The following is a 17749-nucleotide window of genomic DNA, read 5'->3' on the forward strand; positions in this document are numbered from 1 at the left end:
CACTTCCCAATTCAGAGTGCTTGGCATCCTAAGGAGGGGAGCAGCGCTGTATTTGGGACGCTGCTGGTGGCAGAGGGGCGCAAATAACAACACTGAACAGATCCGTTGGAAAAAGCAGCTGTACCAAAATGAATTATTGCGAAAATGAGGGATATTTGAGGGAGGGGCCGTCAAATGTTGTCCTCGCCCAGGACGCCACTTGAAGGAAGCAGCGGGGGCGGACGCGGGTTGGAATCCTCTCAGCCCGGCCTCCCTCACAGGGTTGTTGTGGGGGGTAAATGGCGGGGAGCCCCGCCCGCCCCCCCCACCGGAGCTCCTGGGAGGGAGAAAAAGGAATGCGAAAGCGCTAATAATAAAAGCCAATTTATATATGTGGAGAGAGGGAGGGAACCCTGAGGCCGCGTCAGGCCCACAAAGGCGGGAAGGGGCCCCTCAGCCGCGCAGGAGGCGCCTGTCCCGCAAGAGGCCGGCAAAGGTCACCTCTGACGCCCTTGCGCCTCCCTCCCTCCATTGCGCGCGCAGTGGGGGGGGCGTCGCTCACCATCCTCCATGGCTGCGCGTGGCGGCTGCAGGTCGGCGGGCCCCTCTGGCGCGCGTGGACGGCGGCGCCCCTGGCGCAACTCAGGCACTGGAGGGAGCGGAGCGAGCGGTACATGGCGGAGGCTGAGGAGCGAGGCGCCGCGGGCGGGCGAGGGGGAGGAGGATGGAGTGGGCGGAGTCGCAGACAATGGGGTGGAAGAAACCCACATTTCCTTTTTGAAAGAGAAACTTTTAAACGAGCGCGTGGTTGAAGAAGGCGCTTGCCCAGCTCCCCTCTGCGCCTCGGAGGGCAGGTTTGAGCACGCGCAATGCGCCGCCCTCCCGCCCTGCGCCGCCGCCGTTTCGCGCTCCTCCCTTTTGTGCGCGCTGCCCCGCCGCCGCCCCATTGGCCGGGTCCTGTCAGCTGATCCTGTGTTATTTCCTGTGTGTGTGTGTGTGTGAGGGGAGAATGGAGAGAGAAACCTCGGCACCATCACCGCGGAGCCGCCCCCGGCTCGACGCGGATCCTCGCTGCCGCCGCCCCGCCTCCCGACTCGCCCGCCGCGGAACACCGGTTGGGAAACACTGATTTACATCAATATCATCATTTAAGATATTAATCGCTGAACATGTAAAATAGGATTAAAAATATGCAAAATTGTTAAAAAGAACGCCCCCGCCAAAAAGAATTACTCCAATTTTTGCAGCTGGGAAGGAGTGGGAGGAGCAACAAACCGCAACTCACAACTGTTCATCTGAAGGGACAGGAAGAGGCTGGCTCTGTTTCTAAACCTGCCAGCTGCTCCAAGCTGAGGGAACCTCCCATGTCTTGCCTCCTATTCTGAACTGAGAGGCAGAACCTTGCTCTGCTTGTGCAGGCTCCCGCCAAGCTTTGTGTATGGAGCAAGAGTGGGTTTCTCCAGGGCTTTTTCCCCAGTTGGAACTCAATTCTGGCACTTCTCAGGTGGGCGCCATTGCCATTATGAAAGGACAAGGGGAGGCATTAATGGTGAGTTCCAGCACCTCTTTTTCTAGAAAAATAGCACCATCTGCACTGTAGCTCCAGATCTGGAGGAAATCTCAGGTGCATCTCACTCACCAGAGCCTGGCTCCTCCACTTGATAAGGAGGACTGGTGAAATTGATCAAGCCATGCCCTTAAGACACAGCATCTTCATGGGAACTAACCTTGTGAAAGATTCGCAGATCTTCCTCAAGAAACTAATCCTTTATCTCCCTCAGATTTTACATATTTTACATATTCTTCCCAATCTGGACACAAAGATTGCTTAGTTCAACAATATTTTTCTGTCTTGATCTCTCTCACTCTCTCTCTCTCTCTCTCTCTCTCTCTCACACACACACACACACACACATACCATCTTCAGCAGTTGTACTCATTGTCTCTTACAATTTATCGAATGAGACCCATTCAGCTTCAGACAGTTGTTCACGTGCGCATATTTGTCTAACAAGAGGTGTTTTAGTTTATCTGAATCCTTAGAGAAAATTTTTTAATACACCCCCCCCCCAAAAAAAACCCCTACTGCTGTTGCCCAGATAATTCTGGCTTTTCACCTTTTATAAGAAACACATCATGGCCAGTGGTGGGCAGGGCGAAATCAAAAGTGGGCATGGCTAGAGCTGAGAGTGAATGGGCTGCTCCAAACACTGACAGCTCATGCTCTCAGTCTCTCATTCTAGCCTTTCCCCTCCAGCACAGCAATTAGGCTTCAAAAAAGCCTTGCATTGGAGAGGTGCGTGGCCTTGCATTGGTGAGCGAGCCTGTGGGCCAGAGCACTGTGAACCCCATCCCGCCCACAGAGCAGCAATTTCCCCATCCCTGTTCCACAGCATGTACTCATTTTGTAAATGTTTTAATTTATGTATAAAAAGTGAACCAGCAATTTTGAAGCGCCAATACCTTTTTAAACAGGGCATTTTAAATTATACCCCCAATCAGGGAAGCAATTTCATTCTCTGTGTTTAAAGCATTAAGTAATAGAGAGGCAGCACTCTCAATTTCAACGGAAAATCGTTACAGCCGAAACAGAATTAAGAAATCAAGGCAGCTTAAATGGAAATATGGGGAAAGCAAAATTGCTTAAATCAATTTGGTGATTTGTAGTGTGATGGCACGGGCTAAAGCCTGGACCGTGAGAAGGAGCGGCGGCAAGCAAACCTGCCAAAACAACCATTCTTTTTTGTTAGCTTCATCACTGCCCCCAAGTGGATATATCTTTTTTCTTCTGGCTGCCTCCACTCAACAGCCCTTTAATCTCTTGGACTTTTAACCCACCCAACCTACTCCCTGGACTGAGGAGAGTGGTGTGGCATTTAGGTGTGGGGTGAATAAACAAGGCCCAAGAACATTTCCCCCCCAAAACATGTCATGCTTTCAATTAAGGTTTTAGTGAGACAACAAGTTAACAGTTTTTGTTTATTTTAGGGGGGAAAGCCTAGGTTTACAGAGTGAGTAATTACTCATAAGAACAAATCAATAGAGAAATATGTACCTAGTTAGACCATTTCCCGAACCAAGTCAATAAGTCAACACTTGCGCCTCTCAGTTCAGCTTCTAGGTCCCTTTCTGGCCTCTCTGATGCAATGTCCAACTGTGCTTTTTCCTCAGCCCTTTCTTCTCCCTCTCTTCAATTGTCATGGCTCTGACGCAACAAGTCAACTACAGTGGTACCTCGGGTTAAGTACTTAATTCGTTCCGGAGGTCCAGTCTTAACCTGAAACTGTTCTTAACCTGAAGCACCACTTTAGCTAATGGGGCCTCCTCCTGCTGCCGCGCCGCCGGAGCCCAATTTCTGTTCTTATCCTGAAGCAAAGTTCTTAACCTGAAGCACTATTTCTGGGTTAGTGGAGTGTGTAACCTAAAGTGTATGTAACCTGAAGCGTATGTAACCTGAGGTACCACTGTACCTTATTTTCTTGCTTGACTCCAAAGCTAATTAGAAAGAGTGTGTTTCCCCTTCATTGCTAGGCTTGTTTGTTTACTTAAAACACTTCTTACCCACTTTTAATTACTGTATAATCCTGAAGAACGGTAAAATGGAAAGCAACAACACATAACACATCACAGTAACAACCCTAATTAAATTTCCTGTGCAGGAGAACCTCAGCAAAAAGTAACAATTTTATAAGAGGCAAACAAAACACGAAGGAGTGAACAGTTTCATTCCTTCACGTGCAGGATAGTTTAATTTATTACCAGCAATGCTTAGCTGAATATATAAATCCTAACCATCCATGACAAAGTATGCAGAATTGCTGACCAAATAGTAGATCAGGATAGATCAGCAAACGGAGCATATTATATGAAACAAAAATTTATAAATAGTAATAGTTCACCTTTTGCCAGCTCTTGCCTTAGTTTCATAACAGCACCAAGGTCACAATCAGCAGTTGCATATGCATGAGGTATGGTGGTTTTAGATTCTGTTAGCCTCTGAGCAATAACTCTTCTAATATTGCTAGCAGGGACTTCAGTGAATGTGCCCTATAATACAAATAAAAAAACACATTGCACATACTACATTAAAGGAAGAAAAGTTCAATGAAATATGCTAATAGCAATAAATAACAAAGTTTGAATTTCAAAACAACATTGATGGTGAAAGCTGGAATGATGTGATCCACCCAGAAGCATCTCTGCCATAAGGAAACTTTTCAAATGACCTCTCATCTTTTTGAACTCATTACACACTTTTTTATTTTTATACTGTTGACACAAGTGATAAATGCATTTTACTTGAAGGTGTGCTCCTGGCCAGTTCATTTGTTCCCTACAAAAATGAGGAAAAAGCCTCAACAAGTTTGTATATCTCCCACAAGTCTTTTTTTTTTTTGTGCAATCAAAAAAGAGCACCTGTGTCTTCTCAGATAGCCCTGTATATTTTCTGGAGTTTCCATGATAGGGAAGCGATGGGAGAGCTGGGAGGCTCTTTTTAAATTCCCACAAACCCAAGAAAAGGAGGGGAAGGAAGGGAAAAAATGCAGCAGGACCACAGAATTGTAGAGTTGGAAGGGACCCCGAGGGTCACTTAGTCCAACCCAACGCAAGGCAGAAAACTCAATCTAAGTAGATCCTAAGAAATGCATCCTTTAAAGATCCTTTAAAATAGGGGTGGGGTGGGGATCCTGCCCACCTTATAAGCTTAACTAATGTAATTTCGACAGTGCTATGTGACCCCTGTTCATTTGGGGACACTTGCGCATGCTTATCCATGTCCCTGTGGTGGACATATGCAAAATGTTCTGTCTTCTTTCAACTGGGATGTGACAGATTCTAGAATTCGCTCCCTTCTTCTTCCTTGGCATCTCTCGAGTCCCATCTGTATGTGACTATGACAGAGATAGCCCTGTATCTATCTACAGTGGTGCCCCGCAAGACGAACGCCTCGCAAGACAGAAAACCCGCTAGACGAAAGGGTTTTCCGTTTTGGAGGCGCTTCGCAAAACGAATTTCCCTATAGGGTTGCTTCGCAAGATGAAAAAATATTGCGAGTCCCCGCGGTTTCCCCCCGCTTTTTCCCCCTTTTCCTAAGCCACTAAGCCGCTTAACAGCTGATCCGCTGATAAGCCGCTTAACAGCTGATCGCTAGAAGCCGCTAGACCGCTGTAGCGCTAATCCGCTAAGCTGTCAATGGGCTTGCTTTGCAAGTCGAAAAAACCGCTAGACGAAGAGAATCGCGGAATGGATTCTTTTTGTCTTGCGAGGCACCACTGTATTCCCCCGACCAGCTATTTGAAAGAGATACTGTGATCTGAATATGAAGATCCCTCTTGGTTACTACAAAGCTTCCTCTTATTTTAACCCACATTACTGTGTTTTGTTTTGACCTGTCTGAAAATTCAAGGGGGGGAAAACAATTCTTCCATAGTTATTACCACGGAAGCAGGTCGACCTGGCACAGAAACAGGTGGAGCCAGAGGACGAGAAGCAGGAAGAGGTGTTGTTGCTGAAGGCACTCCAGGTTGTTGTGCAGGGAGTGAAGAAACCACTGGCTTTGCTGCTACAGGTTTCCCTTTCTGCTTCTGCTCTAAAAGCTTGAGGGCATCCCTGTTGTTTAAACGACAAATGCAGACACACTTTAGAATACAGTAAAAGCAGAAATGCAAAACAACCCACACCCCCGAATTAAAAACTAAATCTCTAATGCTAATGAGGATTGCTGTGAACCCCAACAACTGTTTGAAATATTTGTAAAGTTCTTTTCTTCAAACCAGGGCCACTTCCTGCTCCAAGTAATCCTCAACAATTATGGAAACAGTGGTTCACTAATATGCCAAGTTGTGGTGTGGGGAGTGGGGTGGAAAGAGCTTTTATAATCTTTCTTCCGCTAAGGCTACCTTTCAATTTTCTTTTTGCCCTCGAGATATATATTTCGGACAAACCACATCCCATGGTGGGATGGGAAGTTAATCCACGACAACTTCATCACCTTTGAAATCAAATGTGTAACTTGGGTTGGGAGTGAGGGGTTGGCAACACAAAAGCTGAAAACGTGACAAGGCTGTGAGTTAGTACTGCAACAACACCTTTAAAATGTAGCTGGCAGCTGACCTGCTTTTTTATATCACAAGACTGAAACTAAAATTAAAAACCCTGGGTGAGAAGACTGTGTGGAAAGTGCTTAATCCAAGATTAGAATTTATGAAATAGGAAGCAAACACATTTTTCATTTTGATTTCCTGCGCACGCAAAGTCTCCCTGCCCTGCCAACACCTTTTCTAGACACTGCTATTATTCTGTCCAGGGATTATGATGCAATATATACAGAACATAATCTTCCCACAAGTTTGGTACATGAAATGCTCAGTACAAGGTACAGGTGAAGTTCCATCAGCAAAGAACAAATTCTCCAGGGATGTATATGCTTCCAGCCAATGTACTATTGTCATTTTCATGGTTAGAGAAGCAGAATCACTTTTTGATTTTTAAAAATCTTACTCCAGTTATTTAAAAAGTCTTCAGATGTGAAGAATATAAAGAAGTATCCTAATAAGTTAAAATATTCATACATGAGTAATTTGATTTATAAGATTTTATTAATCCAGTGTACCAAACAGATCTTTCAAATGGTGCCATTTCCACAAGCATCCATGAGGTGGGCAGACTGTAGATTGGTGAGATCTCCTCTTTTTATTTACTGAAACACAAAGGTTCAATTGGTGCCCAGTCCAAAACAGTGGCTCAGGAAGGCAAAATTGAGGAATAGGGTTCTTTTTACATGGCTCAGACCAACAATTGGTTTACTGTAACAAATTGAACTTTGAATCCTTTAACACAAATCCCCCCCCAAATCTATTGCAAATCGTTCAGAGATGAATAACTAAAAGTCGATCAACTTTGTGCTCAGCACTGTTGTATTTCTCATGTATCATGAGAGATTTCTCATCTAGTCAGTCCATACAGCCCCTCCCCCCCCTTTACAATTATGGCTGCACATACAGCTACAGTTATTACAGTCAGCCTAATACATTAAATGGAACAGTACCAACTAAACATTATCCTTCCTCTCAGCCATTTCTCGAACTGGTAATATGCAGCTCAAATATCCACTGTACTTTACAAGACACAAGACAATTTAGAAAGTTACTGGCGTATTTAAGGCTTCTAAAAATATGGATTGCATCCAGAAGAAGTTGAACGTTGGTCTGCTTCTGGATGAGTCATGTGACCCATGCTGCACTCTCAATGTGGAAGAAGCACTTTTTCTGGGGCAAGAGCATGGAGCAAGAGCGCAGCATCCAAAATGGCCACCACAATCTCACCTGAATAAACAGGATGCCCCATTTTTTCCCAGGGCACTTGGGTGGTATGTGCTGGTTTCCTCACCAAAAAATAGGGATCCATCTTGAGGGATATGCAGTCCCATTCCCCACATTCTTAGGGTGAATTCTCACTATAGCTAAGGAAACATCTACATTAATGGTGGCTGACAAAGCTTCCCATTTAAATCGGGTCCAAAACCATGTTATATGTTGACATTTCCTTTAAATGTGGTTACAGCAGAAGGGAAAGAACTTGCTTCAGAGAGAGGGAGAGTGAACTCACATTCCCAAGGCTGGTTCCTGAATTCTTAACCATGATTTAGAACAGGCACCCCCAAATTCAGCCCTCCAGATGTTTTGGGACTACAACTCCCACCATCCCTAGCTAATAGGACCAGTGGTCAGGGATGATGGGAATTGTAGTCCCAAAACATCTGGAGGGCCGAGTTTGAGGATGCCTGATTTAGAGGAAGTTAACTTTACATCCATACTGGCATGATTATAACAAAAGCATATCTGAAGTATCTGAAGAAGTGTGCATGCACACGAAAGCTCATACCAAGAACTAACTTAGTTGGTCTTTAAGGTGCTACTGGAAGGAAAAAAATTTTTGTTTTGACTATGGCAGACCAACACGGCTACCTATCTGTAAACAAAAGCATAATTATTTACCTTTTTGTTTTATCCTCCTTTTCTCTTTAATTGGAGATTTAAAAATAATACCTAGAAGGAATTCACTGCCTCAGGCTGTGATGACTCTTAAAGACTGGCTTTTTTGCACGTCACAGTAAACCACCATAAATTGTTTGCCATGACTGCAACTGCTGTGCTAGCATATGGAAGAACAAACCATGATTCCAGGCTTAGCATTATATACAGGCACCAAATGGTTACACGCCTAAAGTAAGCCTAAAGTAAGTCTAGACTACATATCATGGTTTGTTGGGAGTAAAACAAAAGCCATGATCCCTGGTTAACATTAAAGCTAGAATTGAAGTTTGTTTCCTCCACACACCAGCCCCCAAAGGCACATTCATGGCAAACTATTAACTATGGTTTCCTGTGACGTGTGAAGTGGGTCAATGTATCTAACAGATGCTATCAGCAATGGGATTAAATGGAACCTCAAGGTTCAGAGATAATATCAGATACTAGAAGCAAACAACAGAATTGAGGTGCTACTGACCGCAAATAGTAATACACTAGTTAGGATTTTCTGTCATTCATTCTGTACTATTTTCTTATTTTGCACTACAAGACATCATTAGAAATCAAAGCCAGCATACAACTGCATGTGTGAAACCTGTCAGTGGGGAAAAAATAAACCTTGTTCCAAGTTACATAGATGCATTTTGGTAGGTAAAGAACAAAAAGAAGCCTAGGGAATTATATTACACGGTTCATATAATGGAACATTGACTATTTTTAAAGACTGATATAATAAAGCCATAAAATTTTACAGTCTTCAATTTCTTAATTCTAAAAGCCATAACTATCTTGCGCAGAAAGACTGGACAGCTTAAAATAGCTATTAGGAAATTTATACTGCTAGCTGCATTATTAATAGATTTTTCCTAATTCAGAGAGATTTGAAAGTTGTGGTTGAAAGAAGTTTTCACTCTCATTCTCATACAATAAAATACCATTATCAACTCTTTCATACCATTACCAGCTTCAGTGACTTTGGAATAATTAACATATTCAAAGCACTATAGAAAATCTTAGTAACAGTAATAAATAATTACAGGGTTCAACAGGACAGGCCATTTGTCAGCCAGAAAGATGCTTAAATGTACTGAAGATTACATATATATCATACATACATCTTCTTTTAGATGCCACAGTACCCCCATAAAATTTAATTGCTTCCCCTGCGACTTGCATAGATAATATATTGCTGCTAGTTATGAATTAATTTATTTGTGACATGCAGTGCTTTAGTTAATAATTATGGGAGCCAAACTGGCCCATTAAAATCAATAGGGGTTTTGCCACTGATTTCAATGAAGTATGAACTTCAGCCATAAACTTCTGACCTGGTGTGTGAGCTTCCTTTTCACTATTGTTTAATTTACACAAACAAGTGTCATTTTGCCTTTTATTAGATGTTCTCAAAGTATGCTGTATATAGTTATTTGATCTTTTTTAAAAAATATATATATATGCTATAATAGGTTGTAGATAGATCCTTATCACTGGAGGAAATGTGGTTATAGCCCAACACTTGGGGTATAAAAAAATACAATTCATATTCCAATTTTGCATCTAAGCTGGTTTCCAGGATTTCTTGGTTTGTGATACAAAAAGAGCAAAGCTATGTTTTAACAGGACAGAAACTGCTTCCGCTAAACTGTATAGAGGTTAGAACAAACAGACAATGTATATATTTCCAAATAAAGGTAAAAGCCAGTATTATTAAAACCAAATACAGGTTCATGCTAGTAAAGATTTTGTGGTAATTGACCAATGAATCCTTTATATGGAATCCAGATCTATTTCCACAATTAATTTGCAAGATAGAATGCAAGGGATTTAGCTACTTTAACTGGTTAAGATGTCACAGCCTATAAAAATTGTGTCTTGCTGCCACCTGCAGTTCTGAAAAGAACCAGACTGGGAATTATCGAGCCAAATACTGTCAGTAAGATTAGCAGAATAGAGTGAACAGAACAACTAAGAGGGTTCTTTGCAGGTAGTGCTCTTTTCTAGGGGTACTCAAGGGGCAAGCAGTTCTGGCACCTTATTTTCAAGAAGAAAAGCACTGCTTGTAGGGCCACGGCTTCAACTGGACTCTGAATTTCTTCTCAAAGCTACATAAGCAGGTTTCAGTTTGGATGCCAGGCTAGCACTTGTCCTGAAATTTCTGCACTGGCTGCCAGTCAACTACCGAGCCCAATTCAAAATGTTAGCTAGTGTACCAAGTGTTAACGGTTTGGGGACTCAAGAACCTAAGAAAGCATCTCCCCCAAATCAACCATCTTGGGCACCACAATCGGTAGGGGACACCCTATTGGTGGTGCTCTAGCAGCCGCGCTGTTGGCAATGAACTACAGCAGTGCCTTCTTGGTGGTAGTTCCCCGTTCATGGAGTGCCCTGCCTGGTGAGGTGTGTCTCTCTCCCTCATTATTGACTTTCAGGAGAAAATTTAGAGATTTGATGGCTGATAAGTATAGATATTTGATGGCTGATAAGATACTGGCCACGGCAATTCTGAAATTAGTAACTGTGAGGGGATGCGATGGCTTTGAAATATTCTAAATTGTTTTAAAATATGGTGTTTTTTTTAAAAAAAAATTATTTAACATTGTATTTTTTTAACGTTTGGATGTCTGCTGCCCTGGGCCCCTTTGGGAGGAAGGACATTATACAAATTCAATAATAAAAAAAGATAGATTTCCCAAGCCGTAGTTAAGTCACCTTCAAGACAGAAAACTGCTGAGGTGGTATCTCCCACATGGCAGGTCCATCTTTACACAATTCACTAGTTTCCCCTCTGGCTTCCACATTTTACTGACTAACTACAGCTGCCATGGAACATTCAGTCTCCTTGGCAGCTACGGCCAATACCATTCAGCAATCCAACTACCGGCATAAAGACCATGAACTGCAATCTGTAAATAACATTCAGGCAGCAGGCAGTTGTCATGTGCACACTGAATGTTACTTCTATGCACAGAACTGCTGATTCATGCATATTTAGGGACTCACTTCCAAGTAGGCAACTTTGCCCATAGTTCATTTATTTTAGGATTTATTTATTTTTCCTACTGAAAAGGGTTTACCGAAAGCATAAGGGTTGCCTAACCCATCCAAGTAAGTTTTTTTTTATTGCTCTCTCACATACAAGAGATCCATGTTTACTTGTTCCTTGCAATACAACTCAAAGCAGATGTGAGAGCAAAGTTGGAAGAATGAACAGCCCTTCTGAATTTGGCAGGTTTCCATATTATGTAGAAACACACCTGCCCCTATTTTTAATATTCAAATATCCACAAATATCACCTGCATTCATATTAAGACTATGGCCAGACTCCAAAGAACTGTGCAACTAATTTCACACACACACACACAAGGGACTTTTGGCTTGTGTCTTTCAAGTCGCAGATCCCTGTGCCGTAGCTCAAAACTTAGGAAACTTTGAATTTGTGATACAGCTGGCATGGGGAGGCTATTAAAAGTGTAAAAAGCAAACTAACTAGCCAAGCTCAAAACCTTGGCTGCACCTATATTAGCTTACTAAGATCCTAGTCCATATTTTTTCCTTTAATATAGGAGATTGTGTTTTTTCAATTATGTAAACACTGGATAGCTAATCAAATAAAATGAAAAGTGCCAAAATTACTAAATAAAGTAATGCTGCCTAATCAAACAGAGGAAACAATGGACATACCGTATTTTTCCATCTATAAGACTATATTTTGGGGGACTCCAATTTAAGCAAATGGGGGGAGATGGTCCCCGTGTATAAGACGCCCCCAAATTTTGGACATAATTTTTTTAGGGGGGGAAACCCTAGTCTTATACATAGAAAAATACAGTAATAATCCAGCTAAAACACTTGAAGGTATTCCAAGTCACAAATGAATGCATATATGGGAAAAGTTCAAGTCTTTGATTGCTCAGGGATTTTGAACAGGGTATCAATAGAAGAATTGTATGCTTAATTCCCAGATACTCCCCCGGGAAATGGCTCAAATACACAGGATATATGTACTGCCATTCATTTGAGTTTTGAAAAGAGCAGCCAAGGCAAAAAATAATTGCTGAATGTATCATCTACAGAATTTGAGTCTTTTGTTTGTCAGTAATGCCCACATGCTATACTGATAGTAACCACCATTATGAAAATAATTGCAGACAGCTTATGCAATTATGCAGCTTTGTATACTACATAAAACACTTGACTGTCCAGTAAACATAAAAGTTAATTGGGTAACAACATGCTAATAGGGAAACCTGAAAGAGGAACAAGAACAAGATTTGATGGCAGCAACGATTAATCAAGGTTTATGGTAAGTGCCAATGTGAATATATATTTGTAAGCACTGCAGTACTTTCCAGGACAATGATACAACCCACCACATTATGTGTGATAAATTGCACTTAATACTGAAACTGGATGGCACTGGATATATAGTTCAATCTTTTAAATTTCTTGCATTCAAGAGATCTACAGAATAATAAATAAACAAGTTATACTGCAAACAGGCACTTGCCTTGCTGCCTTCAACTAGTAAGCCTGACAAAGCAGTAATAATTGCATTAAAAAAAATGTCTGAGAACCCCTGTTCTGTGATAGTTTTACACCAGAAGTATCAGGGCTGGCCCAATACATTTTGTAGCTTGAGGTGAAGTAACCAATGACATTTCCCACCTGTCTACAAGTCAAGAACAAAGGGTCAGCCAGGTTATTTTGGCATTTGAGCTAGCAAACGTCATGAACACCTTTTCTCCCATCCTGGCATTAAAAATACAATAATAATAAAATTAACAACTTGTTGCCCTTTCATGACACCTGAAATGTGTTGCCCAAGATAGCTGCCTCACTGTACCTATTAGTAGTGCCAGCCCTGAGAAACATCTACTCTGAATCAGAAAGAACCATGTATTTAGATACTGTACAGAAATAGAATCAGTTGCATTTCACGGTACAGTAGCTCATTGGGTAACGTAAACTTCAGGTTGCAAAAGCAGCAACCCTGGAAGTGTTTCGCCGTGCGCATGCGCAGAACCGGTCTACCGCCACGCGTGCATGTGCAGAAGTAGCCTATCACCGTGCGCACATGCGCAGAAGCAGTCTACCACCACACGCATGCGTATAACAGTGATCCTCAGGTTGCGAAAATCTCGGCATCCGGTCGGACCTCCGGAATGGATCCTGTTTGCAACCGGAGGTACCACTGTATCTCCATGGAAAGGAACCCTAGAGCATTTATCGGTAATTCAGTTCCAAAGGCAATATCCAATGCCCTTGTTCCATTAGCCCAGGCATAGGCAAAGTCGGCCCTCCAGATGTTTTGGGACTACAACTCCCATCATCCCTAGCTAACAGGACCAGTGGTCAGAGATGATGGGAGTTGTAGTCCCAAAACATCTGGAGGGCCGACTTTGCCTATGCCCGGATTAACACAACGATTGATGTTTGCGCAATATAACATTCCCCTCTCCCCTCTCTTCATGTGCTCCCTACATCTGCTGGGATTTGGGAAGAGTGCAGGGCACATGCCCAGCGAAGTTTCGTTGCCCAAGCATAAATCCTTCAACTTATGGGACATGAGACTTTGCAGTACTTTGGATGCAAGCCTTAGCTGCACGGCATATATTTTCCCAACCAACATTCATTCAAATCTGTTTATCCAAAAAAATTTCATACACTTTTAAAAAAACAACTATGAATGAATGTGTCCCTCTTTTTTACCACGATTTAGTAAATTTACAGTGATGATTTAAGCAGCAAACTCCTCTTTCAAATGGACTATTCCAAGACAATTTATTCTGTTACAAGAAATAATAAAGGTAGGTGTTGGCATGTGTGTGTTTTAAAGGCATTTCTCTAGCTGCAAACATTCCCTCTACTCCTCTAGCAAAATCTGTGGTACATCTCCATGGCTACCAGGAAAAGTTAATTAGATATCTTTGTGACCTAGAAGGTTCCCACCTGCCACGAACTACTTACATACCATAATTTACAGTTACACTTACATAATGACTAAGCTTCCTGATAATGAGCTGCTATTACAAATGATATAACATCCACACAGCTCACTGTTCTGTCTAAATCAGGTCACAATGTGGACGAAGCACAAGCTGTGCTGCTTCTCATTGTTGTTTGTTTTAATATATAATTTCCTAAACCATTTAAATCTAGGTCTTGACTTGGTATAGGTCTATAACATTATAGGCAGACTATTCTTTCTAAGGTAGGGGGAAAGCAGCCTTCAAGCAGAGGTTGGATGGCTGCCCATCAGGGATTCTATAGCAAAAGATATCTACAGTGGTACCTCTAATTACGAACTTAATTCGTTCCGCAGGTCCATTCTTAACCTGAAACCGTTCTTAACCTGAGGCACCACTTTAGCTAATGGGGCCTCCTGCTGCTGCCGTGCTGCCGCCGCACAATTTTTGTTATCATCCTGAGGTAAAGTTCTGAACCCGAGGTACTACTTCCGGGTTAGGAGAGTCTGTAACCCGAAGTGTTTGTAACCCGAGGTACCAGAAGGCCTTCAAGAAACTATTCCATCCAAGTTATGTAATTTCTGTCTACTTGAAAAATCTCAATAAATTCAAAACAAAAACCAAAGCATTATACAGTGGTACCTTGGGTTACAGATGCTTCAGGTTACAGACTCCACTAACCCAGAAATAGTATCTTGGGTTAAGAACAGGTTAAGAACTAACCCAGAAATAGTATCTCGGGTTAAGAACTAAGGAAGAGAACAGAAATCGCGCGGCGGCAGCAGGAGGCCCCATTAGCTAAAGTGGTACCTCAGGTTAAGAACAGTTTCAGGTTAAGAATGGACCTCCGAAACGAATTAAGTTCTTAACATGAGGTACCACTGTAATTCATCTGCTACTAATCTATTGATCACACAGGTTTCAATATCACAAACTGCTTAATCGGGACATCAGAATCTTTTGTGGCTGTGGAATGTGTGATGCATAAACTAGTGGCCAAAATTTTGTGAAACCTTTTGGGAAAAGTGTATTTCTGAGGTTTGATGGCTCATAACACCACTATTTTTTTTAGTAATGTCATAAAATTATATATCAATGGGAAGATAATTTAGTGAAGAATGTAATGCAATAAAGATTGTTCAATTATCTGTATTCTATCAAAAGTTATAGCCAAATAACCAGAAAAACTTGCTTAGGTTGATATGCAGTAGCTTTCCTTCACTTGAATGTAGCCAATGTGCACGAGTGTTTAGAGAGCCAATCAGGTGTTAAAAGGGTAAAGGGACCCTTGACCATTAAGTCCAGTCGCGGACGACTCTGGGTTTGCAGTGCTCATCTTGCTTTACTGGCCGAGGGAGCCGGCATTTGTCCGCAGACAGTTTTTCCAGGTCATGTGGCCAGCATGACTAAGCCGCTTCTGGCACAACCGAACACCGAAACCAGAGCAGCGCACGGAAACATAGTTTACCTTCCTGCTGGAGCGGCACCTATTTATCTACTTGCACTTTGACATGCTTTCAAACTTCTAGGTTGGCAGGAGCAGGGACCGAACAACGGGAGCTCACCCCGTCACACGGATTCGAACAGCCAACCTTCTGATCAGCAAGCCCTAGGCTCCGTAGTTTAGACCACAAATCTCGGAAATACACTTTCCCCAAAAGGTTTCCACAATTTTGGCCACTAGTGTACATTGAGCTCCACTACCCACAAGTCCTTTCCCATTCATGCCAACTGAGTTAGATGTTAGCCTTTTCCTGTCAAGACTCTAGACCTAGCAACTCCAGCCCTTGCCTGCTCACTTCCTCCTATATGAGGTTTTGCTGCAGTCTTGCTTTTCTCTTTCATCCTTCCTTTCTTCTACCACACATATATACCAATATATTTCAGAGTTCAAATATGCCACAATCTAATAATGATTAGAAAATCTTCCTAAGATAGCTTCCAATACCTGTTTCATTGGACATCAAATCAGTCTCAACATTTACCTAGCATTGATCCTTCCTCCCAAAAAAAAATTGAGGAAGAAATATAGAAATAAAGGAAGAAAGGGGTGAACAGATGCCGTACTCTTTAGTGAAGATGCTTCGAGGACCTGAAGGTGTGCAACCACTTGCATCAAGTCCATGTGTCTCCAGAATGTTGCGAGCAGCAGGACTTAACCGAAACCTACAGACAAAGAAAAAACTGCATTAAAAATGCACGTATTTAAAAACCTGTCAATTTTGGTAAAGGAGTTTATACACCATCATCCTATATTTTAATTCTGAACCAAGCTTTTGTATGCTCTCACTTTTGTAGTCAAAATGCCAACAGGCAAACACACAGTATCAGCAGACTTGTGGTAACCCTGAAGTTAGTAGAAGTAATATATATATATATTACACATGAAAGAAACAGGACACGAAATTAATTTTGCAGATTCCAAATTGCTCTTTAACATGGAACATCACCACAAGAGAATAATCATGGAAGCCATCGAGATAGAGAAACACCCTCACAACATGAACAAGCGTGACGACACATCCCGCTTGCCAGACATCTGGAAATTAGCCCTCCCCACAAAAACTGACACCAGATCCAGAGGCACACAGAACGCCATCACCAATCAACCACACCAGACCCAAACCCAGACCCTCTCCACAGATAAATTACAGACACCATCCAGTAGCCAAACCATGGTGGCACCTCCGGATGCTGCACCCACCTGCAATCCCTACACAGATCTGGCTGACACAGGCCACAAAACCACAGCTCGCCCCTATACACGAAGCCAAGCCAGAGCACAACTAAGTGCAATACAGCCATCTTCTCAGAAAAACTCTTCACAAAGTTCAAGAGGTCAAGACACAAAGACTTTAGCAACTAATCCACACCTAATGACCCACCTAAGTGGTACTCAGGATATCACTCAAGAAATCACTCAAGATATCCCTCAAGTAATTAAGGAACAAAAGAAGAAAAGGCACACTAGCCTGGGAACTTCCTCTCTGCCCAGAACATTGGAGGCTATACACCACACCCCCTCAACAGTATTTATAGGAACTCAAACACTGAGATCCTGCTCTGTTCCAGTAACAAGAAGCCGAAAGCACCAGCCTGAAGATGACGAGTGAGACCTCGTCGAAACGTCGCCTAGACACCCCAACTTTTACACGGGAAGACACCCGAGGACACCAAAACCTACAATATATATATATATATATATATATGCTTTCGTAGATTTTCACGGGTACAGGAATGCAGGTTTTGGTGTCCTTATATATATATATAAAACAGGACAGCCAGAATATTAAACAACATATTTAAGAATGTAGCATCTAAAAAGAAGCACATTTGATCATCCTGTTGCATACATATAAATGAACTTTAGAAATCCACCGATACCTGGGTGAGCTATGTATCTGTGGACCCTATTTCCAGACTAATGGCTCTTTCTCTTATTGCCAGGAAACTATCAAGTTGTACAGCTCTAGCTATGCATAATTTTGAATTAGAAGTTGATTGTTTTCACATACACAATTGAAGATTATACCAACAAAAAAAATTGACCTAAACACTCTACAAATTAAAAATAAGTTGGTAGGTATATCTCCCATCACAACCATATAACTGAGATTCTGAAATGTGTTTAATGGAAGAAAAAATAATCACAGGGAACACTCTTTCCTAGAGCGTCACTGACAATCAGACCAGACAATACGGCTAAATGGACCAACGGTCTGACTCAATATACAGCCCTACAAAAAAGTTAAATCATTTCATCTCCAAAC

The 17749-nt window shown here is 42.1% G+C and overlaps 1 protein-coding gene across 2 annotated transcripts in view; it reads right to left on the reverse strand.

Annotated features, from left to right (window-relative positions):
• PDHX (pyruvate dehydrogenase complex component X) overlaps nucleotides 1–17749 on the reverse strand; it is a 50796-nt gene that overhangs the window by 19881 nt on the left and 13166 nt on the right. For both annotated transcript variants that reach the window (XM_081891810.1, XM_081891811.1), the window contains exons 5-7: nucleotides 16047–16145; nucleotides 5418–5589; nucleotides 3879–4026 (exon numbers count right to left, since the gene is read on the reverse strand). In XM_081891810.1, the coding sequence (XP_081747936.1) occupies nucleotides 3879–4026; nucleotides 5418–5589; nucleotides 16047–16145 (419 nt within the window). The remainder of the gene's footprint in view (nucleotides 1–3878; nucleotides 4027–5417; nucleotides 5590–16046; nucleotides 16146–17749) is intronic.

Source organism: Podarcis melisellensis (assembly GCF_964234715.1).
Source record: "Podarcis melisellensis genome assembly, chromosome: 1".
NCBI lineage: Eukaryota > Metazoa > Chordata > Lepidosauria > Squamata > Lacertidae > Podarcis > Podarcis melisellensis.